At 42.3% G+C, this 25,654-nt stretch overlaps 2 protein-coding genes across 4 annotated transcripts in view; one reads left to right on the plus strand and one right to left on the minus strand.

The window, feature by feature from the left end:
* Nucleotides 1-4,990, minus strand: part of LOC124275557 (U5 small nuclear ribonucleoprotein 200 kDa helicase-like) — a 62,575-nt gene extending 57,585 nt beyond the window's left edge. Inside the window, 3 exon segments of the mRNA XM_046711138.1 lie at nt 1,604-1,775; nt 3,185-3,348; nt 4,851-4,990. Coding sequence (XP_046567094.1) covers nt 1,604-1,775; nt 3,185-3,348; nt 4,851-4,895 — 381 coding nt within the window. The 5' untranslated portion in view covers nt 4,896-4,990.
* A 275-nt stretch (nt 4,991-5,265) lies between these two features.
* On the plus strand, nt 5,266-25,654 carry LOC124275565 (tetratricopeptide repeat protein 1-like). Of its 3 annotated transcripts, none has more exons than XM_046711160.1 (6): nt 5,266-5,368; nt 19,328-19,868; nt 20,210-20,383; nt 23,924-24,109; nt 24,344-24,398; nt 25,287-25,654. In XM_046711160.1, the coding sequence occupies exons 2-6, from the start codon at nt 19,338-19,340 to the stop codon at nt 25,415-25,417; spliced, it is 1,077 nt and encodes a 358-aa protein (XP_046567116.1). In that variant the 5' UTR covers nt 5,266-5,368; nt 19,328-19,337; the 3' UTR covers nt 25,418-25,654. The 3 variants fall into 3 exon arrangements, with proteins under 3 accessions (XP_046567116.1, XP_046567124.1, XP_046567106.1); XM_046711168.1 differs by having other exon boundaries at nt 5,279-5,313; XM_046711150.1 differs by having other exon boundaries at nt 5,351-5,484.

Consider the following 25,654-nt stretch of genomic DNA (forward strand, 5'->3'; position numbering starts at 1 on the left):
ATGACATGACCTCCCCACGTTATGGTAAGTCCTCCTCAGATCATGACATGACCTCAACAGATTATATGACCTCAGATTATGATATAACCTCAGATTATGATATGACCAGATCTGATTATATGACCAGATCTGATTATGATATGACCAGATCTGATTATGATATGACCACATCTGATTATGATATGACCACATCTGATTATGATATGACCCCAGATTATATGACCTCATCTGATTATGATATGACCTCAACAGATAATGTTATGACCCCCTCAGATCATGATATGACTCCTCTGATTATAATATGACTTCTTCAGATTATACGACCTCAACAGATTATGATATGACCTCAACAGATTATGATATTACCTCAGATTATGATATGACCTCCTGTGATTATGATATGACCTCAACAGAAAATGTTATGACCTCCTCAGTTTGATATGACTTCTTCAGATTATGAAATGACCTCCTCAGATCATGACCTGACCTCCTCAGATCATGATATGACTCCTCTGATTATAATATGACTTTTTCAGATTATATTACCTCAACAGATTATATTACCTCAACAGATTATGATATGACCTCAGATTATGATATGACCTCCTGTGATTATGATATGACTTCCTCAGATTATGATATGACCTCAAAAGATAATGTTATGACCTCCTCAGTTTATGATATGACTTCTTCAGATTATGAAATGACCTCATCAGATCATGACCTGACCTCCTCAGATCATGATATGACTCCTCTGATTATAATAAGACTTCTTCAGATTATATGACCTCAAGAAATTATATGACCTCAACAGATTATGATATGACCCCAGATGATATGACCTGATCAGATTATGATATGACCTCAACAGATTATGATATGACCTCAGATTATGATATGACCTCAACAGATTATGATATGACCTCAGATTATGGTATGACCTCCTGTGATTATGATATGACATCCTCAGATTATGATATGACCCCAGATTATATGACCTCATCAGATTATGATATAACCTCAACAGTTTATGATATGACTTCTTCAGCTTATGATATGACCTCAACAGATTATGATATGACTTCTTCAGATTATAATATGACTTTCGCAGCTTAAGATACTATATCAGCAAGAGGCTGAAAACTTTGTTTCAGGTCGTTTTCACTCCACGGTTGGAAAAACAAGAGAAAGTGCATAATGTTATATTGAAAACTTAAATTGAAAAATAAGAAATTCTCTCAAGAAATCTCTTTGTACTGTATTTTACAACATGCAAATATCAAGCAATTTCTGACAATCCGGACACGAACCAGTTCAACATGAAAACAGCCAAGACAGAATGGGCCTCCATTTGCAATGGTACCAATCATGTCACTGTCTTTAATGGGAACACGAATCAAGACAAGTCATTTTCCCAAGGCAGGTGACATTCTAAATGACAATGGAGTGAGTGAGTGAGTTAATATTTAACGTCACATCGGCAATATCTCAGGCATATTGTGACGAGAACATATTTGACATTGAGCGAGTGAGTGAGTGATTATAAATGACAATGGAAGCACTGGACAAAGCATTGTGGGGGTGTTAATATTGTCCCACTTACCTGATCTCCTATGGCTGCCTGGATGAAACTCAGTAGAACCTCATATGTCTGTCTGGTCTCTGTCGTCTTTGGTCGGTACAGGATTCCAACCATCTGATCAATACCCTCGGACAACAGTGTCGTGCCCTTCATCTTTATCATGTCTCTTTGAGCCTCATCACGCTTACGCCGTCTGAAATTGAAATATAAGTTTATTAGCACAACTATCAAGTTCTGATTCAGTACATGACAACTCTAACTTAACAAAGTTTAACAACTTAAGCATGCTGACTAACTAACCTTACAAGACAAGACACACATATCATATTGAGGCAAGCAGTGATCCACACTAACACTGGTCTGAAAGCAACATTAAATACATGGTGGTAAAAAGGTCTAGTGCTGCATGGAGCTATCACAATTTTCAATGGCACTGAACAAGAGTGTGGCTTATATGAATTTTACTGCAATCAGGAAACTGATGATGGACAAAATGGCTGAGCAAATGTCAATTAAATTAATTCATAATTAAATAAATTTAGGGTCAGCAGTATTTTATAAATACAGTTGGTCGGTTATCGGAACCACATGTATTTTGTTGTTAAGCCCTATGTAGAACATGACTTCATACATTCTGACTGCAAAGTTTCACTTGCAAAGTCTTTCCACTAAAAAGTAGATGTTTGTATTTCACAGGACAAGGGATTGTATATCACCCAGTGAATTATATTTACATTCCAATATGATAAATATTGTGGACATTCAAGTATCATTCTTAATAACAGAATTACTAAATTGGACAGCTGTGTTTACTACTGCATGATTCACAATGAGCTGAAAACAGCAGCAGCCATTGGGTCCAGGGTACTTATCAAAGTCAAAGGATGTTTATTGTATGAAAGGCCTCCGGCCCATATACATGAGAGTTACAGTGATAAAGGAATATTTTTGATATTTACATATATATTTAAGGGTATACAATTCGCTTTATAAGAGGATCTCTTTTAGCTAATGCATGCTTTATATACAAAGACAATTGAACAAGAATATTTTCATTATTATTTTGTAACAAAGATATATATATTATCATAAAAGAGATAAAATATGTTGGATAATGCAGGTGGATGGCAATGACTCTTGTAAACTTACATTTTACCATGTACTCGGAAAATACTTTATTATGTTTGGTAAATAACGTTTTAAACTACAATTATCACCTCTTAATTTAAACAGCTGAGATGACAGCCCCTTCACCATGTTCACTGCAAACACTATTATACAGAAAAGAGATCATTGCCAATCATCAGGTTACCAAATGTGGATTTAATTCAAGATTTGAATGAACATTGCTAAATCTATTTGTAATCTAGCTCCACAGTGTATATTTTCCTCCAAGAGGACACTAAAGCAGGGATTGGGATAGAGAACTTTGACAATGGGCAGTTTTCAGGATTATTAACCATATTCTGAATTTAGAATGGGCCACTGCCCTTGTATCAATAGCAAACTTCAAAATTTTAAAAAACCACTTTTTATTCTAATGTGCAAAATGGCCCATGGCCTCTGCCTTACCCAATCCTTGCTAAAGTTTAAGAGTCTTACTTGTTTTTTCTTTCCTCCATCTGTGGTGGTTTAGTTTTCTGGGCCCTGTCTCCCATTCTTGTGCCTGTAATCTTTCCCACAAGGGACATAACTTCACCAGTTGATTCATCTCGAGCTCTTCGGTCAATGAGAGAACGATCAACTTGCAATACAAGGTTGGAGTTCTGGAAGAAGATTTTCATACCTAAAATTCATGCTGTCACAGAAATGAATATTCTTCAAATGCACTATACTCCAAAAACTGCATGGACTGAAAGGAATACTATAAGTTTTCATATAGTGTATGTGTGTGTATGTGTGCTGATGTAAATGACTAAGGGAACACATGGAAGTAAAAGTGTTCCTTAATGATGCAGTATGGGTGAAAATCTGGGAACAAATAAAGGTACCTTTCCACTTTCTTGAGTACCTTTATTCATTTCCATTTGTATAAAATTAATTTAGCTGTGTCACAATGACACAGCTGATACATCACTACCTGGTGTTCATCCACTTTTTTATATTATGGGTTATGTATTCCAACAGCCCTTCACAATCCTCAGGTTTGGACCCCACATGCAAATCAAACACCATTACAATCCTTTAGTATCTACGGTTTGCAATGAAGTAGGGCATGCACTAGCTATCATTTTACATGATTTATTCTCATGCAATTTGAGGATAATCTGTAAGTGTATTTGTGGAACGTGTTCACACTTCATACAGAAACAACAACAAAACCGACAAACATGACAATCACCATAAAGTGTGGAACATAATTATTTAACTAGCCACATTTTCCAAGGAGACAAAACTGAATGTGTGCTCACTCTGTTGTGGTTGGTGTGATCGATACATGACATGTGACAAAAAGTGAAATGAATTGTTATGTATAAGTGATTTTTGGAATAAAAGATGCGAACAATGATAAGTCGTTAACACAAGAAATTGAAAGAATAGGTGGACCGGACTCTGTTGCAGCTAGAGTGACTATGGAATCATTATTTGTGCCAAGTGCACTATAACAACGTTTATAGATTTCGGCAAACTGACTCCATGTTAGGGTTTGGGTATACATTTTAACTGTTTGTTGTGGTCAGTGTGATCTATACATGACTTGTGACAAAAAGTGAAATGAATAGGTATATACAAATGATTTTGGAGATAAAAGATGCGAAAAAGTCGTTAACACAAGAAATTAAAAGAATAGGTCGACCGGACTCTGTTGCGGCTAGAGTGACTATGGAATCATCATTTGTGCCAAGTGCACTACAACAACTGGACAACGTTTATAGATTTCGGGTAAATGATTCCATGTTAGGATTTTTGGTATACATTTTATGGTTTAGATTTCTATTTGGGAGTACTGCACTTTACCGGGCTCAGTTTTTCAGATTAATTAGCACTGCTGGGATTCCCTAACCCTAAGGATCGTAAAGGGTGCCTAACCCTAAACCCTAAGGATCGTAAAGGGAGCAGCGAGGGCTGCGCCCGGTAAACATGGGTAGAGTGCATTCTAGTCTTCTATTTCTTAAATGGCTCACTATTCACATCAAAACATACTATTCCAGCAATCACAACCACAACAATGAAATCGTTTTACGTTTTGCACGAAAACTGGGGTCGTCCTTTGAATACATGGAATACATCTCAAAATTCTGCTAAATCATAATAATTAGAAACTTACAGCTTTGTATTCATATTGAAGCGACCGAGCCGCAGCATCCGCCATGGCTGAAGCACTCTATAGGTATAGTAATCCTACTTGTGCTCCAGTCGTTTATATGTCGTGTTTTCACGTTTGGAGAACGCACGCTTATGGTAGAGTGCGCTGCATGCGCTTGTTTCCGTTTCCGGTAAGAGCATATTTGTGGGAACACTAACAACACAGGTAGTTATATAATAAAATAATTTAATCGATATAGACAGGATTTATTTGAATTTCCTCTGAACTGCCTATGTTTATATCTCTAATATTTAAAAGGACTTAAACTTGCTTAGTTAATGTGTTTGGATGAGTATCAATACAACTATTTGAATATATGAAATGGTTGGTTTTGAGACCCGTCGTATGTGCAGGGAAAATAAGCTGGGTCCTGTCTCTCAAATCGTAATAGATGTGCGTAAAGGGAGCCGAGAACCAGCATACAGTAAAATTGTTCCGTAAGATTAGGCCAATTCGCTGCACACAGTTGAATTACGTCAGTAAGAATTTTGCCGTATCATTACTCATTACAATTAGTTAATCTATTTGGCATCTATCAGATGTCACAAAACGTTGACCGGGTCGTCGACAGGGGTACCACAGATATGTACTCCAGGTACGTTTCTATATATACTGAAACTTAACCCGGGGACGAGTCCACCGTTTTCTTGATCGCAACTGTATCAGATGCATTAGAGGAAAGACTTCCGCCCGTATGCCCCCTAAAGTTCATTCTAGTCAAATCATATCACCTGAATACATATTCCTCACCTGATAAGAATGAGTTTAACATGTTTCTGAAATTGTGTTTGAACATACTGGAAGACATATCCAACTTCAATCCTCATCGTTAAAATTTAAGGGGGATACGGGCGGAAGTTTTACCCGGTGATTGACAAGATTTTTACAATATAGCGTATAAATATGATAAAATGTACCTGTCACCTTGACGCAACTAATGTTATTCAGCCGTAGCGAGCCCTTACTCTGTACATAGCAAACCATAACGGCCACTAGCAAACATCTTATTGCTGGTGCGTATTGCAGGGTGTGTTAATGGTACCGGATATGCTTTTGTATTTTGACTTTATTTTTGGTACCTTTCTGTATTTAAAGAAACATACCTGGGGTACATATCTTTAGTACCCTTGCTGACGACCCCTTCAGAGTTAGTGAGGCAATTTAAGAAATTGAAGGTTGTTAAATCAGGGCTCAATATAAGGAAAACTACTTGCACCCGGTGCAACCTCAGGTATTAACCTTGGTTGCATCTGTGCTCACTTTAAACATATGTATAACTATAACTTGTGTTTGGGTATTGATGATTCCGAACATCATTACAACAGAATTATTCTGGGTCTGATAAGATCATCTTACTTCATAAAATTTCATGACACGAACAGTAACAGTCATTCAGTCACTGTCAATGCAGTCATGAGAGTCACTGCTCCAGTTAAACTTGTTGTTTTTCATGATTGACGTTTATATTTCTGCCTTCCCTGTTAGAAAGGAAAGACTTCAGAGCCAGGGTACCACAGAGTCAGGAACTGAGCATTCACAGTGAATACTTTTGATTACAGATATAATAAAAGCTGAACAATCAAATAAGCTGAAGTGAATTACTTATATATGATATATAGGTCCATCTCCTTATATCGTGGTAAACACGTTTTCTGCCGAAATCGCCGATGCGCGAAACTTAGCGGTTGTTTACATCACCGACTGGTAACCAGGTAGTGGACCAAGTCTGTGAGTGATCAAAATCTTGCAGTGTCACGAATATTGGGGAGTTTATACCAACTTGGACAAATCATTACTTTTTCCCGCCCTTTCCGGCAGGATTGCTCTTACATACACTCAATAATGTTAATTCCTGGTAATACCACGAGAATGGGAGAAGCTCGTTTAATCAATGGCGGATGGCATTGTTTATCACCGGGCTCATAAGTGGTAATTCACCTGATGGATCTGGCAGCTGATAGATGTAGGTGTTAGAGGAGAAGGCCCTTCATTTAAATACAACAAGCATTAATACGATAAGGATTGTTTGTGTTATTTTTTCAGCCGATATCCGTAAGTACGGCGAGAATAGGAAACGCCTTCCTAATTTTTGTTTGTTACCAACAAAACCACTGCTCTAAGTTAGATCCTCATCACTCTGTTTCCATCGGAAGTCTGTGTTATTTTAACAGCAAATGGAAATGTGAAGGGAAGTTGAACTACACAACCCTTTTCTGATCAAGCACCCATGTATTCTCTCTTCCTGGTTTTTCTCTAGTGTTTTGGGGTATAGTCATGAATTCTTGTCATCTGATGATAAGCTGAATTGGGAGATTGATGTATATGTTTCACCACATCGCAAATTACTGTATATTCTGTGAACTTGATTCTATCTTGTGGTCTGATTATGTAATGTCATTTGAGAGATTTTCCTCCCCCCTTGGTCACTTGTATTTTGGCAAGCCTGCAGACTGTGTCTCTTGTTTCACTGATCTAGCATGCCATTTTGACCAAGCAGCTCTTCCCAATTCATACACCCATTTATGATGCTTGGGGTTTGTTAGGATTTAGGTTATGGATCAGCTATCTCAAAATATATCATGAATTCCTCCAATATATATAGAGGAGAATCTAAAATTTTTGGGTTTTCAGTTTTATACAGAAAAATGAATACTGCTCTGGCGCATCAGTGTAAACAACTGGGGACTGATCACGAGATGACCAAGCACTGATATTTAATTATTGCAACCATACTCTCATGTTAAAGTGTTGCCTAATATAATGACATCATTAAAGGTCACATGCAACGTAAAACACAACTTTGCAGATTCTGATACCTTTCGGTATGGACTTACCGAAACAAATCATCCAAAATGCAAATTCAACTTATAAAGTTGAAAAATAACGCGATGAAAAAAAACGTGCGAAATCGTAGTTCAAACGATTCACTAACTTTCCCCCAGAGCTTGGGGGAATTGAAGTGGTTTCAACAACTGGGCTGCGCTCATAGCACATGCGCAGTGAAATAGGTTCGCGGTGCTTGGTGTGAGCTATTTTTCTAATGTTTTGTTTATATTTCACCGGCGCGAGCTTTTTATATGTTATTACAGTAGATAACCGATTTAACTGTTTATATAATTTCATTTGTCTATTTCACCACACGTTCTTCTTACCGAGTCACTTTCTCAGTTCGATACTTAAAAGCAATGTCATTATTTAGCGTCGACAGAATTTCTAACTGTGATATAGATATGTCGCTGTCACAGACAAAACTCAATGTCTTGTTTTATTGACACCTATGTGTCTGCCTGCATGTCTGCTAATGACAATATTCAATACACAGTTTCAATCACTGACCACATGCAATTTGAACTTAACACCTATCAGGCTATACACCATAAACAACACGCATTGATTTATGGCCCGAGTTCGGTCTCTGTCACATTATGTAATTACACAGACAGGCAGGTGTGATACTTGAACACATGACATGTTATGATGTCTGTTGATTGCAAAATGTTATACACAAAAAATGAGCATGTATTCACAAAACCCAACATCTCTATATATACACACACAATGAGCCGTGAGGACGGCATCTGCAAATGAACCATCCGTTACACTTGAGTGTACACCCACCCGCTCTGACTGGGTTCGGTACCCCTGCTGCTTAGTTTCTTGGGAAGTAAACCCAAGTACAAAATATTTCACTTTTGATTTGCGATTGTAATAGAAGGGGGGTACTACCGCAGATACGGCTTAGAGGCTTATTTGTGGGAATTAAGCCTCCCAGCCCCCCTTAAAAAAAATAACGAGAACCATCCTTCGATGTGCAAGTTCAAATAAAAAAGTAGCAAAAGCCCTCTTTGGCCACAACCCACGGAGGGAGAAATTGGTGTTTTGACCAGAGACCCGCCTGGTCCCTGGTCTGATGATGTTTGTGGTGCGCTGGTATTTCTCCCGGGGGTTGTGGTTGACTGCGCTCTCCCTGAGAGCTCCTTGTCATTTTTTTCCGAACGGTAGGCTTCGAACCTCGTTGACAGAGATGCGTAACTCTGTACCTTGATCGTACCCAGCAGTTGTTCGACTGAGCCACAGACGACCTGATAGCCGAGTGCTCGGTTTAACGGGTGTATCCTGAGATTGCACCATCCTCTTAAACCGGGCTCCGTCTATAGTAGCGTAATGGATGTCTGAAACCCGTCATTCCACTTCCGCTTCAATACTTTGTGCACGTTTGGTGGCTTTTTCACCTCGAATCCATGTCTCATAAAATACAAACACGATGCCCGTAGGTAGTTTGAAGAACACTGAATACTATACATTAGTCGACGAACGCTGAAAAAAATTGCAGAGGCCACAATCCATATTCATCTTGAGCTGGGCTCCGTCTATACTAGCTACAGTAGCGCAGAACCTGTCTTGCTCGCCTCGTGCACGTTTGGTGGTTTTTCACCTCAAATCAAGGTGTAATAAAATACAATCACGATGCTCTTAGGTAGTCTAGACCCCGCTGATGACGATGTTTAGAAACATGTTTAGAAACCACAATCGGCTAATTTCAAATCGGGTTACATAAGCTCACAAAGCGTATGAGCTATATCTAGCTTGAATGCACCATCCCTGATAGAGTGAGACTGCCGGTCTGAAGGGAACGTGTCGGACTTCGGACATAGAGTTTTAGCGTTCGAATCCCAGACTGAATTTTTTTTTGTTTGTTCTATTTTTGGGGTAATACCGTGTACAATTTGTAATTCCTCTTGGACGAATCCCCTACCCGGTCCGTCTTGCAAGTAATACAGATTCGGTTCGTCGTCTTTGATGTCCACTCGGTCGAAGTGGTACGTTTTAACGGACCATGCAGGGTCTGTGGCGCGACGTTGATTCCCTCCTCCGAGTTCACCCGGGCTGGTACAGATACCTCACGATGACCTGGTCCGGTAGTTTTTTCTCTTGACCGTGACGTGATGGCGCAGCCGATTCAATCGTCACGGATTTCATTCGAATGGCTTCGACGGGTCTTTTATCGAGTAGTCGAGTGACTTCGTTGTTGATCGCCGACAACTCTCGCGGTAAGCGTACGTCCCATTCCGTCGATTGTTTTTCTGGGTTGGCCATCTCTTAGGCATACTGATGTCCGAACAATCGCTCTGCTAAAGTCCTGTTGAATCTGGCTTTGGTGAGCTCCGACCACGCCTCGTCTCACCTGGACTTTATGCTTTGATAACAGCTGCGACACGGCTCCCATGAACTCGCGTCTGGGATCGACTTGTAATTCGGTCGGCCTGGTCAAGCGACTGCGTTTGTAGATACGTTCTAAGGCCTTAGCGACTTGACTCGAATCTTTGGACGTTAACGGCTCCGCTTCCTTGAAGCGACTGGCAACGTCCACGACGGTCAGGGTGTACTTGTACGTTTTGTTTCTCACCCTGTCGTGTGGGAGAAACAGGAGGTCGGCTTGATGGGTACGATTGGGTATGGAAATGTCAACTTTCTTCTCGGGAAGTATCGGGGAGCCGGCAGGTACACTTGCCAGATGGGTTGTTTTTTAAACCAATCTTTGGCGGTATCCTCGGAGACGCGAGCCGCTTTGGCTAGCTTCGGGATGGCGCTCACACCTCTCCAGTAACCCCGAGGGCTGTAGTAAACCTTCTCCATGATGTATACACGCTATCGTTCATTCAGTTGTCTCGACGCATTGAGTGAAGTTTCCTTTATTGGGGGTCTCGGAAACTGCCAATGCGTCGAGGCCTACTGTTGGTACCCATAGCTATAAGTGTGGATGCCATCGTTTGCAATCCATCGTTTGGTATCCATGGGCGACAGCGACGTTTTGTTGAGAGTGATGCTGTAGATGTTGTGTTTGTAGCTTCTCAACACGTTCATGAGGTGTTTGAATCTGCGTTTATCAAAGAGAGCCTGTTTGAAGAGGGTGTGTTTGATGTGGTGTTTCACCACATATTTCTTGACCCCTTTCGGATTTTGTCGTGATCGGCTCTTTTAATCGAATACATTTTAGGTCTTAACCCGACGTATTCCGTGATGGGTGTCCCTGCGCATTCGTCCTTCATCTTGCCGAGGACCTTTTTATTGGTCGTGCTGTGTAGGGCGTAGTCTTGGGGGTAATCGCTGGTGTCGTACAGGTGCATGTTTTTCGCCATGTCCTCGTACACGTCCTCGGTATGAATTTCCATGAGCAGTGAATCCGTGTCCATGTGCAGCACATCGATCGCCGTATTGATTTTTTAACTCGTTGTAGTAGAAATCATACATGAGATGTTTGGAGAGGTCGAGAATGCTCATCCCCACGTAGACGGGTCGGTTGAGGTTGATGTGGCTTTTGTTCATGTGTAGCGCTGCCAAGTCGTTATCAAATAGCTTGCTCTGGTTGAAGGCCGGGCTGGCTATGAGTTTCCTGAGTTTTTTTTCCTCGTGAGATCGCACGAGTTTGACCGTCACCCGTTTTCTCAAGTTTTCCATGGTTTTGCCGAACACCGAATTGTTCATTAGTTTGTAGAGGTTTTTCTCGAAATCGCTGGTCGCCTTTTTTCGCAGCTCGGTGTTCAGCCGAATGTAAGGGTCCATCCAGGGACTTTGATCGAATTGCAGCACCTGACGTATTTTGGTAAGCTTCATGCCCAGCGACAAGTACAGTTGCAGATTCCGATAGTGCACCACGTACTTGGTCTTGCGCATCAAGTTCGGAACGAGTTTTTTCACGTTGGCCAGCTTATTTTTCCCGAGCAACGTTAGTTGATAGTCCGATATCCAGTCTCGGTCCAAGCCAACCGCTCGGGAGCCAGCGGATAGCTGTTGTGAGCAACGTGCAATGCCGCGGGATAGTCCAAGTCCACTTCAAGGATGTAGCCTTTGTTCGAATCCGGTGTGATGCTTATGATATCAATTTCTCATCGTCCAACCACGCAAACCCTCCCATAGGAAGAGACTGGCTCATGGCCCAGCCGTACAGGTTGTTGGCATCGAGATACAGGAGGTGGTTGGTGGGCTTGCTCGAGTCGTACTTTTCCACGTATTTGTTGTTGGCTTTCACGTACTGTTTGGAGACCATGGAAATCCCACCGTGCATGCCTTTCTCGACGAACAGGTGCATGTCGTAATCCGTGAGCAATTCCAGTTTAACTCTGGTTTTCTTCAAGAGCGCATCCCACGAGAGACCGGGGCTGGTGTAGTACCAGGCAGGGTCAAGTTGATACTGTTTCAAACACGTTGTTCTGAACGTTTCGAACATGTCAGCCAGCAGCAGGACGTCCGTTTTCAAGTAGAGGTCGTGATAATCGCCCAAATGTCGACAGCCCAGTTTCTCCCACACGTTCTGGGCGTGGTCGTAATCGTCCTGGGAGATGGTGGAGTCGGTTAAGCCGCTGTAAAAGCAGTCGATGGGAGGTAGTTAGGTCTCGTCGAACTTAGACCAATCGTCCATGTACTCGTACAGGTACACGTCCTTTTTGAGCAGCAGAGGTCGAGTCGACGCATCGGGTGACCAAGCGATGATAGGAAGAACTGAGCACTATAGATAAATCTCAGACCGTTGAGCGAGAACGAGATGTATTTTTCCATGTTGTTTGGGATGCACGTTAACTTCCGCTCGATGTTCGAGATGGCCTGCATGATCAAGTGAGCATCGTACCCTCTCAAATTGTGAAACACCACGGGGATGGGGAGGGGATGGGGAGGGTTTGGGGATCGATTCTAAGCTGGAGGTTGCACGCGTTTTTGGCGGCACCTCGGTATCGACCGGTGATGTGGCAATGATCTCTCACGACAATGCTTATCCTTTTCGTGAGTGAGTTTATCCTCTGGCGTCATATCCATGGCGGCAGGGTCCGACAAGTCTTCCCTGATGTTTCTCTCTTCACGTTGTAAGAACGTGAGAAACGTTTCGGCTGTGTCGGGACATCGGTAGATCACGGGAGCGTTCGTTCGTCCGTCGCATCGGACGACCACTTACCCGAACCGCAGGCTTGGTGTTCTTGTGTTTTGTACGTGAAACTGCGATTCGTGTCGGACGGCATGTTGTGGTCGATGTGGTTTGATGAGCGCTTCGAAGTCAGTGTAAATGACGTAAGGCACGGGCGTTTGATGTTTGCGACTGATGAACGTTATGATGTTTTGATGTTCTCGAGGCATGTCGATCCGGATGGCCGTCTCTCCCACGCCTCGGCAATCCTCCCGGTGCGCTTCCAGCAGGTCTTCTCGACTGTACCCGTGCAGGCATCGTTCGCAGAAATGTTTCTTTTCCTTGTGGTTCGATTGATTGTACAACAGCCGACTCAGACTTTTGATCCACGCGTAGTGATACCGGTCGCCTTTTCGATGAGAAATATATTGATTCTGCGCACATCATCGGGCCTGGAGCTGATGCGGTGCACCATTGTCGTATTGCCTTCGTGGTCGAAGACGTTGATGGCTAAACGGTTTTGTTTTTCAACCTTCGTCATTTGAGAGATGGGTGTGGGTGCGTCTATACCGTCCAAGTTAGCTTGAAGATCTGCAGGATAGCTTGAAGATCTGTTCGCCACTTTAGAATTGGCGGGGAATAAGGCAGATCTCAGCGCCCATGTTAAGCAGTGATCGTCCTTGTTTTTATCGTTCAGGATTGCTTTTTTTATTCTTGTAATACGGAGGCAAATCTAGGTATGATCCGCCTCTGAACGGTACGTAGTTCGCTATATCTAAGTAGATGGTATCGATTTTGTCCACCACCCATCCGGAGCCTCTATGGGTAAATTTTTCCAATGATTCTTGTACGTGTTGCAACGACTTATCGAGGGTCGAAGGGATCGAGTCGGGTTGAAGTACGACTTCCTGCTTGCCTCGGAAATAAGGCTCAAGGTGCTCGATGCTACCGTCCGAACATCGGATCCTGCCGACCACGAGCGCCGTTTTGCGATCGAGGTGTTGCTGATGTTCGACCTCCTCGCATGGTAGTGATGGTTGAATGCTGGGCTCTGGTGCTGGTGGCGGCGTCACGATCCCCGTTTCACCGGTATGCGTGGGTGGTGGGACTCGACTCACGTTGTCATCGTGATTGATGCCAACCTTTTGATCGGCGGTCGCGATGACGATTTCATTGTTGTAGCCCACCACTTTGTGGATATTTAGTCGTATTTCACTCGGAGCCATGTACATTCCCATGCCGAACAAGTAGTCGATTTTCGACCGGTAACCGGTGTCCTGGTAACGCCGGATGGCACTCGGTAAATCCACCAGTCTGGCGATGGCGTCCTCAATGTTCGACACAAACTGGTTCTGCGCGTCGTAGGCTGTCCCTTGACCCACGATGCGGTGCGTTTGTGACTACGCTACCAGCAGCTTCACACGCGGCGTTTGAATCGAAGCGCTCAACCCGTGACGGCGCCGCGCCGAAAGTGCACCATTTCGACGCGGTCCAGGATAAATTGTTTCTTGCAAACGCCAATCCGTGTTTGGATCGATTTTGAAATCGTCGCAAATCCGTTCGTAAGCCCGTCGATCGTACGGATTGTTCGTGGCGTTCCACGCCTTGTCCTGCGGAATCGGGGTGTTGATTTCTTTCAGGATGCGTCTGATTTGGTAGTACACGCGGAAATAGAACACGGACCGACTCAGCGTATCAAGACGAGTGTCGTTCAAGGTCACTCCGCACCTGGTCGTCGCACACCACACGGCGAAATTGAATTGATTCTGCCAGAATTGCATCGGGTTGTTAAACCATGCGTGGACTGTCTTGACGTTCGTGACCGAAAGCCTATACTTTTCAAAAACATACTTCCATAATCGAGCTCGAAAATGGGAACCCTCCTTCGCATCCACCACGATTTCCATGTGCGTGAGAACAGTAGCACTTAAATTATCGCTTTAAGGATAATTGACTCCAGGCTGGTAATTGGGTGTAGCCATATTGAATTATTATAATTACGTTTATATTTTTTCACTATATACGTCACGCTCCCTGGAATCACGAACGGCGAACCCGTTCCACTGCTGCAAGCGATCGATAACACGTCGGGGGAACTCGAGGTCGCGCTCTGCGATCTCACCTACTACCTGCGGTGGTCAAATATCAGCGTTAAGAGAAACAACAACAAGCTGTGTATCGATAATAGCCGCCACCTGTTGACTGACGGTTATTATAGCGTGTGTATGCTGGACAATGAAATTTTTAAACCCGTCGGAGCCAGTCTTATACTCAACGAGTCGGATGGCACGCTCAAGTTGACGAACGGAGACCAACCCATCAAACTAGGTCGACCCTTGGCGAGAACACTCGGGTTGGCAACTTACGAGACAGCACCTCGAGACACCGTCACGGGCTCGAAAAAAACGATGAAAACGGAAAAGTACAACGATGGCAGAACAGAATCGTTTTCGACCTTGCTGTACAAGAAATTAACTCGAGGCAACATCACGGAATTGAAACTATCAGTTTTAGACATAAAACCCATTCATATAAGATACATCAGCGCGACGCTGCACATCAAACAACGATGACTGAAGCTTCGGGTCTGGGAATGTGACCGAGAAAATGTGCCAACCTAGCGATCTCCGACCTCAGGGACACGCGCGGCTTCGACGAGCCCCCCGTCGATGGCAGACTGTATGCCTTGCAACTCAAAAACAACATTAACATACGCGTCGAAGTGGGCGGGGGTAACCTAGGAGATTTAGACGATGTCGAGCCGGAGGTCTCTTAAAAAACACACAGTACAATCTTGTTCGCAATGCCACTAACACGCCGTACACGTCCGTCTTTACCAAAGACCATCGATAGGTGTTTGTACCCTCTCAAATCGACTGGAATCTCAACATCGCGCAAGAGTCTCCCCACCTGTTCACGGAAAACAAAGACCACCACCTCACGAAAGTCGTGAACAATAGAACGCTGATCGTGGCTTACGTCCCGACGCAAAGACGCAGCGTCGTCGTCAGCACGCTGTCGCAACCCACAGCTCACTTCCTATCGAGTGAGCCTGAGACGTCAAACGCGACATTGCAGTTAGTGTCAGAATTCGACAGCGTGGTCGACATCCTGCAAAATCTGCCGGCGCAATCCACATTGATCATCCAAGTCTAACTCGGCTAAACACTGGTTGGTAATGTCTAAATCGTCAAAGGCATCAAACTCCAGTGGACCCAACAACACCAATACCACGTTTGCTCCGTTTATGTACAGGTTGGCATCGATGCCTTCACCAGTCATCAGGGAGTCAACGTCATCGTGGAAAACACTATATCGCTCACGAAAATTTTCCTACACGATTACATACATCTGATGGTTTGAAATGCATGGCCGAAAAATTATCCAAAAACCAATTAAAATTTCTTCTCTAATATATACCATGACAAACGCGGACACCGCAGCTTTTCACCATCTCGCTTTCTCCGATCTCGGGGACACGCGAGGATTCGATGAACCCGGTACGGAAAATGCCTTGTACGTCCTGCACTTACAAAACAACGTGTACCAACGTCGAGAAGTCATCGTCGAATTGAACTGGATCATCAATATCGTCCTGACCTACCCCTATCTCGTCATGGATCAGGATCATAATATCCTCGAACTATGGGAAAAGCAATGGGATTCTACTGGGAAGTTTTATTCCGTTTCATAAAAAGGGAATGTACGCACCACCATTACCAGATCAAACGGGTTATATGCTAGTCCCTCACTCGGAAGACACAACGAAATGGCTCTATTTAAAACGATATAGTGAAGTCCCAGACTCGTAGACACTGTGATACCAGGTTCTACCCTTATTATCGATGTTGTTCTTGGAAATGCCACCGGACAACGGTGTGACTTCTGCCTGGGTTAAACATATGCTGGCACGATCGCCATAAAAATCAACGCTGTCATATTTATTTATAACTAGGAACAGCTTCCACCACACGCCTCGAGGGAGTCTAGGTTTTTATTGGAGATGAAATTTTACGCAACCAGATTTATGCACCTGAACACGTGTACCTCATCAGCTTAAAGTATATTCATCAACGATTGACGGAGGACCAATTAAATATTATTTCGTAAACTATATATATATATAGTTCAAGATGGGATTGTATCCAGCCATGGACGACGTGGCTCAAACGCTCGAAACCGTGGATGGATTTTGTTTGCGACAGATCAGCAACATCAAATGCCAACTGGAACGAGAACGCGACGTGCCACTCAGATTGCACAAAAAGTACCATCAGGCCGTCAATGCCATCGACGGCGTGGACACATCTCTCGTGGTCGCTGGCATGGGTCATCGGCTTGTTGTCGACCATCGTGGCTGCACCCATCGTCATCGGGTTAGAAGTAGCCACTGGAGTATCGGGACTGGCGGGAATAGCTCTTAAACTCGTTTCGTGTCGTCTGCAATGGAAGGCCTTAAACACGATTTAAATCCGAAAGTGCTGGCCGGCCAAGCTGAACACGATTGACGATCGCGTCTCATCTGCGCTCACGAACAGTAAAATCTCCGAAGAAGAGTTCCGCCTGAATTTAGCCAAACTCGCCAAGTACCACCGCATGAAGGAAGAGATTCGAACCAAGACTCGGAAAACCGCCGACTTCAGCGAAGACGAGAAAAAAAAGCTCATAGAACAAGCCGACAACAAACCATTGAAGCCTTCCTGACCAAGAACAAAGACCTCGTAAAAGATGCACGTTAAACTGCTTTGTAGATGTCATTATGACCTACAGTCCATTTGAGAAACGGACCGATGAATTGCAAATTTAATCATTGTACAAAATTGCCACATAGATATAAATAGTACACATGTTTATCATTTACTAATACCCAACAACTTTCTTATATTTGAAAATTTTCCGGACTCCACCAAAGAAGTTCTTTAAGAAACTATCATCATTGAAAACGCAAAAGTTGTCATCTGTCGCGGCGGGGTGAAACCGCAGAAACGAAACAGCCACTATCTCGTCGTGCATGGGATACACATGCCTGATGAAAAATGAAGTTGAATGCTGACGTGAAACAGTTGATGATTAAAGTATACGATTTTTTCCGTGGTGAAGCCGAAAGGGGCAAACCATTTTATGCCATTAATAAATTCCGTTCCCTTCAGACCGGCAGTCTCACTCTGTCAGGGACGGTGCATTCAAGCTATATATAGCTCATACGCTTTGCGAGCTTATGTAATCCGATTTGAAATTAACCGATTGTGGTTTCTAAACATGTTTTCAGCGTCCATCGACGCATGCATCGTCATCATCGGGGTCTAGACTACCTAAGAGCATCGGGATTGTATTTTATTACACCTTGATTCGAGGTGAAAAGCCACCAAACGTGCATGATGCGAGCAAGACTGGTTCTGCGCTACTGTAGCTAGTATAGACAGACCCCAGCTCAAGATGAATAATGGATTGTTGCCTCTGCAATTTTTTTCAGCTGCTCACAAACCAATGTATCGTGATTCAGCGCTTCTTCAAACTACACGGGCATCGTGGTTTGTATTTTATGAGACATGGATTCGAGGTGAAAAAGCCACCAAACGTGCACAAAGTATTGAAGCGGAAGTGGAATGACGGGTTTCAGACATCCATTGCGCTACTATAGACGGAGCCCGGTTTAAGAGGATGGTGCAATCTCAGGATACACCGTTAAAAAGCACTCTCGGCTATCAGGTCGTCTGTGGCTCAGTCGAACAACTGCTGGGTACGATCAAGGTGCAGAGTTGCGCATCTCTGTCAACGAGGTTCGAAGCCTACCGTTCGGAAAAAAAAGACAAGAAGCTCTCAGTCGACCACAACCCCACGGGAGAAATACCAGCGCACCACAAACATCATCAGACCAAGGACCAGGCGGGTCTCTGGTCAAAACACCAATTTCTCCCTCCGTGGGTTGTGGCCACAGAGGGCTTTTGCTATTTTTTATTTGAACTTGCACATCGAAGGATGGTTCTTGCTATTTTTTTAAGGGGGGCTGGGAGGCTTTATTCCCACAAATAAGCCTCTAAGCCGTATCTGCGGCAGTACACCCCCACCCCCCACCCCCCCATTACTACTGCAGCACACATTGTATATATATTTAGATTGATAATATCACTGTGTTTGCCATGATGCAGAAAACCTGCATATTTGACGCACAAATTATCTCAAATACGCAGTGAATTTAGAAGCGTTGTCATTGTTGATGCAATGCTACTGGGCCCTTAGTTCAGATAATCTGAACTTCGGTTTCTGTGTGATGACTGAGATGACAGGGGTTTTTTTGACCGAGGATGTTTTGGCCTGCCTTACCTTGTTGTTTGTCATTAATAAACAATCACAGTTGATGTCTTGATGAAAGTTCCAAACTTAAGTTGACTCCCAAAGACATGTCCATGACTCCCTCTCGTGACATCAGGGAGTCATGATGATTCCTACATTGTTATGCCTTGGGCAAACACTGATATCAATTTACAGAAACATATTACATTCTATATTTCCCATGTACTGTAGAATCTTTCCATTACAGATTTCATAGGATGTCGAAAGAGAAAGGAGATGATTTAGAGACCTCCCTGACTGGTTCGTGTGTGGAGATGGAGGGAGAACAGTGCTGTGAAGATGAGGCTGATGATTCTGTGGATCTGTTAGCGCAGGGTGACACAAACTCTCAAAATAATCAAAGAATACAGGAATTTATTGACATTCATGGGAACTCGGATGGAATCGGAACACCCGTTGAAGAGAGTGGAGAAGTGTGTAAAAGGACAGGGGGTGCAACTGTGGCAGAAATTTCTGATAGACTTTCAGATCAGCGAATAGAAAGTGACGATGAATATATGTCTGCAGATGATGGGAGTGATGTAGAATTTGATGATGTGTGTTGTGGTGGGGAAAACATTGCTGTTCATGAGGGTGGAGAGAGAGGTTCTGGGGATGGAAATGCAGAAGGTGCTCAGGGTGATGGAAGTGAAGTGGAGGAACTAGATGAAGAAAAGGAAAAGAAAGAAATTGATGATGAAGAATGCAGGAGGAAAGTTGAAGAAAGTCTTTCAGATGATGAGAAATTGGTAATGATTAGTATTTTCATTTTTTCATTGTAACTACAGTCTCCCATTTGATTTTAACCATTTTGCTTGTGCAGACTGAAACTAACACAAATGTTTGATCAGATGGAAAATATTGCATTCTCTAATTATACAAATTGAGTAAAGTACCTTGCACACCCAGGGATATGCATTATAAGTATGCTGCGTCAGCATGATCATTAGAGCAGAAGTCTGCTGCACTACTTACATTGTGACATTGGCTGATAGATGACATCCAGTAACAGCACAGATTCTTTTGAAAGTGTAATTAGTTGTAAACAGTTCTATTTGTTGTCAGTTCCTACTTTTCTCTAATGTCTCAGGAACAAAAGAACAAGGCCCAGGAGGTGAAGGAGAAGGGGAACCAGGCGTTCCGTGAGGGGAGCTACAAGGAGGCCATTCGGCTGTACACGGAGGCACTACACATCTGTCCCCTGTCTTTCCTGAGAGAGAGGTCAATCATGTTCTCCAACAAGGCAGCATGTCAAATGAAACTGGTAAATATACTTAGGTATATTTGTCAAGTAAAACGTATCCAATACTAGGGGTGACTATTGAGGGGGAAACAACTATTGCGATAGCAATAGTCTATTGCAACATACTATTGCGATAGCGATAGTCTATTGCAACATACTATTGCGATAGCGATAGTCTATTGCGACCAACTATTGCAATAGACTACTTGTTTAAGAGGTAACAGGGTGGAGAACTCTAAATCAGAGTGAATAAATCTGGTACTTCCTGTATTTAATGCTGGAAATATTTTAAAGGTCACATGCAACGTAAAACACAACTTTGCAGATTCTGATACCTTTCGGTATGGACTTACCGAAACAAATCGTCAAAAATGCAAATTCAACTTATAAAGTTGAAAAATAACGCGATGAAAAAACCCGCGCGAAATCGGATTTCAAACGTTTCACTAATTTTCCCCAGACTTTTCTGGGGAGTACGGGTTTCAACAGCTGGGCTGCGCTCATAGCACGTGCGCAGTGAAATAGGTTCGTGCAACTTGGAAGCGGGCTGTCTGGTGAATACTCGGTGAAGGCTTTGGTGTGAGCTATTTTCATAATGTTTTGTTGATATCTCACAGGGCGAGCTTTTTATATGTTATGACAGTAAATAAACTGTTTATATAATTTCATTTGTCTATTTCACCACACGTTCTTCTTACCGAGTCACTTTCTCAGTTCGATACTTAAAAGCAATGTCATTATTTAGCGTTGACACAATTTCTAACTGTGATATAGATATGTCGCTGTCACAGACAAAACTCAATGTCTTGTTTTATTGACACCTGTGTGTCTGCCTGCCTGTCTGCTAATGACAATATTCAATACACAACTGCGATCACTGACCACATGCAATTTAAACTTAACACCAATCAGGCTATATACCATAAACAACACGCATTGATTTATGGCCCGAGTTCGGTCTCTGTCACATTATGTAATTACAGAGACAGGCAGGTGTGATACTTGAACACATGACATGTTATGATGTCTGTTGATTGCAAAATGTTATACACAAAAAATGAGCATGTATTCACAAAACCCAACATCTCTATATATACACACACAATGAGCCGTGAAGACGGCATCTGCTAATGAACCAGCCGTTACACTTGAGTGTACACCCACCCGCTCTGACTGGGTTCGGTATCCCGGCTGCTTAGTTTCGTGGGATGTAAACCCAAGTACAAAATATTGCACTTTTGATTTGCGATTATACGCTTATAATTTTGTTTATTTGTTTTTTTCATAATCAGCAATGCATATTATATGTCATGAAGAAGTGATAATTGTGTTTTAATTATGTTTGATTTTTTGGTTGCATGTGACCTTTAATAAACTATCAATAGTCATCCATGCTATGGAAACATCAATAGTTGTTCTGTTTCTACCATCGATTAATTGCTATCGGAGGCTCAACAATTGCAATCCATTGATAGTTCAATGTATCGTTACAGCCATATCCAATACTAGTCCTAAAGCAGAGGTTGCATTTTGTAACGTGAATGATAGTCCAGATATTGTTTATTGACTTGACTTGATTATTTACAAGCTGTGTTTCAAACAATTTTCAGATATGTCCTGCCTAATAGTGTATGAGTTTGCAATTTGTGATGAATTAACAATTAAGGTAATATTAATTTATCCTTATTCTATCTCACATTGTGCACTTGCCCATGTTCTTCAACGATGGAGTGGAAACAACCTTGACAATAGTTTCCCGACCCAGCTATTGTTGTAGGCAGTCACAAGAAGTCCATGCAAAGCATGCATACTGCTTCGCTGATCATGTGACTCCATACTGAAGTTCTCCTCATGTTTGTTGTTGTCCCCTGACGCAACGCAGAACGTTATGTATTCAGCAGCGTCCAGATTCTTGTTAGCGTAATATCTCATGAACTGTTGTACCCAATGTCTTCAAATTGGATGAAAGCCTACACTGGGGGATTACGCAGACTCCAGTCGATTTGGGTGACATTGACCTTATTTTCAAGGTCATCATGACACTTTGACCACTTTTCAAACTTATGTACCGGTAATCTCATAAAACGTTGCACCCAATGTCTTCAATTATGTCGACAGCCTTCATTAGGTGATCAAAGTTCTGAGTCAGCCTCCTTTGAGACGTCCTCCTACACACTGGGGTTAATGGTCAGTCCTCTATTCAACTGAGGGGTAACCGCACAACAGGAGATAAGATACATTTAAAATATTGAAAATTTTACAATAGTTGTATATTTAAAATATCAAAAATATTTCTCTTGATTGACAACTGCCTGACCGATCCCACTGTACAGATTACAATGTTGGCTCTGGCTACAAGACCAGCCAAGACAAGACACATGTTTTGAGTTCTTGTGGCTACCAACAACATTGGTCAGGAGTTGGGCAGGGTGATACTTGAGGCTACCCACAACATTGGTCAGGAGTTGGGCAGGGTGATACTTGAGGCTACAACATTGGTCAGGAGTTGGGCAGGGTGATACTTGAGGCTACCCACAACATTGGTCAAGAGTTGGGCAGGGTGGTACAACATTGGTCAGGAGTTGGGCTACATTGGTCAGGGTCAGCAGAGTTGGGCACCCACAACATTGGTCAGGAGTTGGGCAGGGTGATACTTGCAGGGGCTACCCACAACATTGGTCAGGAGTTGGGCAGGGTGATACTTGAGGCTACCAACAACATTGGTCAGGAGTTGGGCAGGGTGATACTTGAGGCTACAACATTGGTCAGGAGTTTGCTTGGGCAGGGTGATACAAGAGGCTAGAAACATTTGTTGTAGTTTCCCCTCCAAGGTTGATGAACAAGGGAAAGAGCGCAGTTTGAGATAGCATAAGGCTATGGGTAATTCTTCAGTTTACGGGTTCAATCTTTGAATTCCATTAAATATTTTGCAAAATATGTAGATTTATACTGATAAACAACATTCATTAGTGTAGTTAAAGAGCGAAATAAGCGTTTACTTTTGCATTACATACTGTATTTACTTCTGTTTCTTGATGTTTCCAGTCATGTTTTCACAGGAAACTGAATAAAAGGCAATATGTAGTGCAGGATAAGTATTCTGTACCGAATACGTTAGATATTTTATTCCTTTTGTAGTGTAGGCCACAGTCCCATTCTACATTACAAAGTTATCCGGAGAGAGAACATTCACAACATATCATTTACCATAGAAATGGTGTAAATGCATTGCTAAATAGTTGTTGGTAAACAGTACAAGTAATTGTGTAGGAACAAAGTGATACTTGTCTTCAACAATGTTTTTTTTAACAAATTGAGCATACTCTGTGTTGTTTTGGTTCCTTTTTATATCGCCCAGTCTCAGTTCGAAGTTATATTGTCTCCCAATCCAGTTTATTGCCTGATCATGGTATAAAGAACTACTCAGTTTCAGTCTGCTGTCATACTAAGTATTGTATTGGTTTAAAATACCATTCATTTACTCACTACAAAAATCACTTTTTGTCCGACTATAATGTTTGTAGGTAGGTCTTATATAAATGTTGATTACTCTGATTCAAGGATGACAATAAAGATGCCATCAGGAGCTGCAGCAAAGCCTTGGAGCTGCACCCCCACTACATGAAGGCTTTGCTGCGGAGAGCTGAGCTGTACGAGAGGACAGATAAGCTAGATGAGGCTCTGGCAGACTTTCAGAAAGCAGTAGAGTTGGATCCTTCCCAGCATGCTGCGAGACATTCCGCTGTTGTAAGTCTGGCTGCTCAGTGTTTCTAAGTCCAAAAATCCCAAACAATAATGGTGCAGCTGTTGTTTGACAAGGTCAAAAGCCCAAGAGTCACGAATTTAGATATGTTCTAAAACCAACCCCTTGATAATGTTCAAGCTATATACTGAAGAATGTGATGTGGAATATGTTGTGTGGTTGACGCTGTTCTTGTGTAGTGGCTTGTAAGCATGTTTTTTTCTGTTATTTTCTTTCAGAGACTTGCTGACCAAATAAAAGAGAGAAATGAAAAGCTGAAGACAGAAATGTTGGGTATGTTTACAGGAATGATTTAAATTGTGTGACTGATTGGAATCATGGTGTTTGATGTTTCTGTTTGTCAGTTCCAATGTACACTTATTAATGCACTATTCATGGTTTTAAAAACACTTGTTTTACTGGGTAATTCAAAGCATCAGTTAAGTGTACCACCTACTAACATGTACTATGCAAGTCCTACAAATCCAGAAAATCATTATGATTTACTTCTTTTTATCTCAAAAAGAAGGTGGTACCCTTTTTCATCAAGATTCAAGAGGTTTGGAAGTTCTCAAGGGTTGTATGAATGGTACATGAATTCAAAATTAGGTGGCTGCCCACTACCTGCCGACAGATTCAAGCAAATAGTATGAGTCAGGAGTAGGAAACGTGTGTATTTTTTAATAAAATATTAATTTTATACTCACCCTTAGTCATAGCCTAAAGCACAGGGGCATGTCACGCTTAGAAACAGCGTTAGAAAGACATATAGGCACCTAGACCCTACCCTAGTACTATATACATGTAAAAGGAAAGGGATGTAACGACGGAACCACCCTCTCCTCAATCAAAGTTAGATTTCACCACGTAAACTATTTTTTAGACGCCATCAAGGCCTACGGATCGAAAACGAGATGATATCCCTACAAAATTAGCTGCCTGGTCACATGTGAGGCTGTGTGTGTGTGTGTGTTGTTTCCATCACACACAATGTTTCCATTGTATCTCAACTTTAGGAAGACAGCAAACAGTATAAAACAGGATAAGCATAAAATACTATTTCTGCATACTACATACATGCACAATGTATCCAGTTTGGAGGACTTCATTCAGTTGCTGGCAGATCTTAACAACCTCTGATTTATGTTACTGTCTCAGATTTCTTCTGTTTTAACATTTCAGGAAAGTTGAAAGACTTGGGCAACATGATTCTGAAACCGTTTGGGATGTCTACAGACAATTTCAACCTTCAACAAGATCCATCAAGTGGTTCCTACTCAGTGCAGTTTCAGCAAAACCAACCCAAACAGTGACCATCTGATGCACCTATGAATGCATCTGTGAATGCTATTTGTAAATCTGTACATTGTGTAAGAGGAATCATGAGAGGAGACCTATTAGAATGTTTTTACAACTGCATATCAGTCAAATGCATGTCTGAGGGTTGAAGCTAGTCTGACCAACGTGCTAGTTTTCTGAAGTTAAGGTACACTGTAGCACATTGTAGGGTCTATGTTTTATCCCACATATAAATAACATACACCTGCAGA

This window comes from Haliotis rubra, unplaced genomic scaffold, assembly GCF_003918875.1.
Source record: "Haliotis rubra isolate DU_JTF1 unplaced genomic scaffold, ASM391887v1 Scf1049, whole genome shotgun sequence".
Classification (NCBI taxonomy): Eukaryota; Metazoa; Mollusca; class Gastropoda; order Lepetellida; family Haliotidae; genus Haliotis; species Haliotis rubra.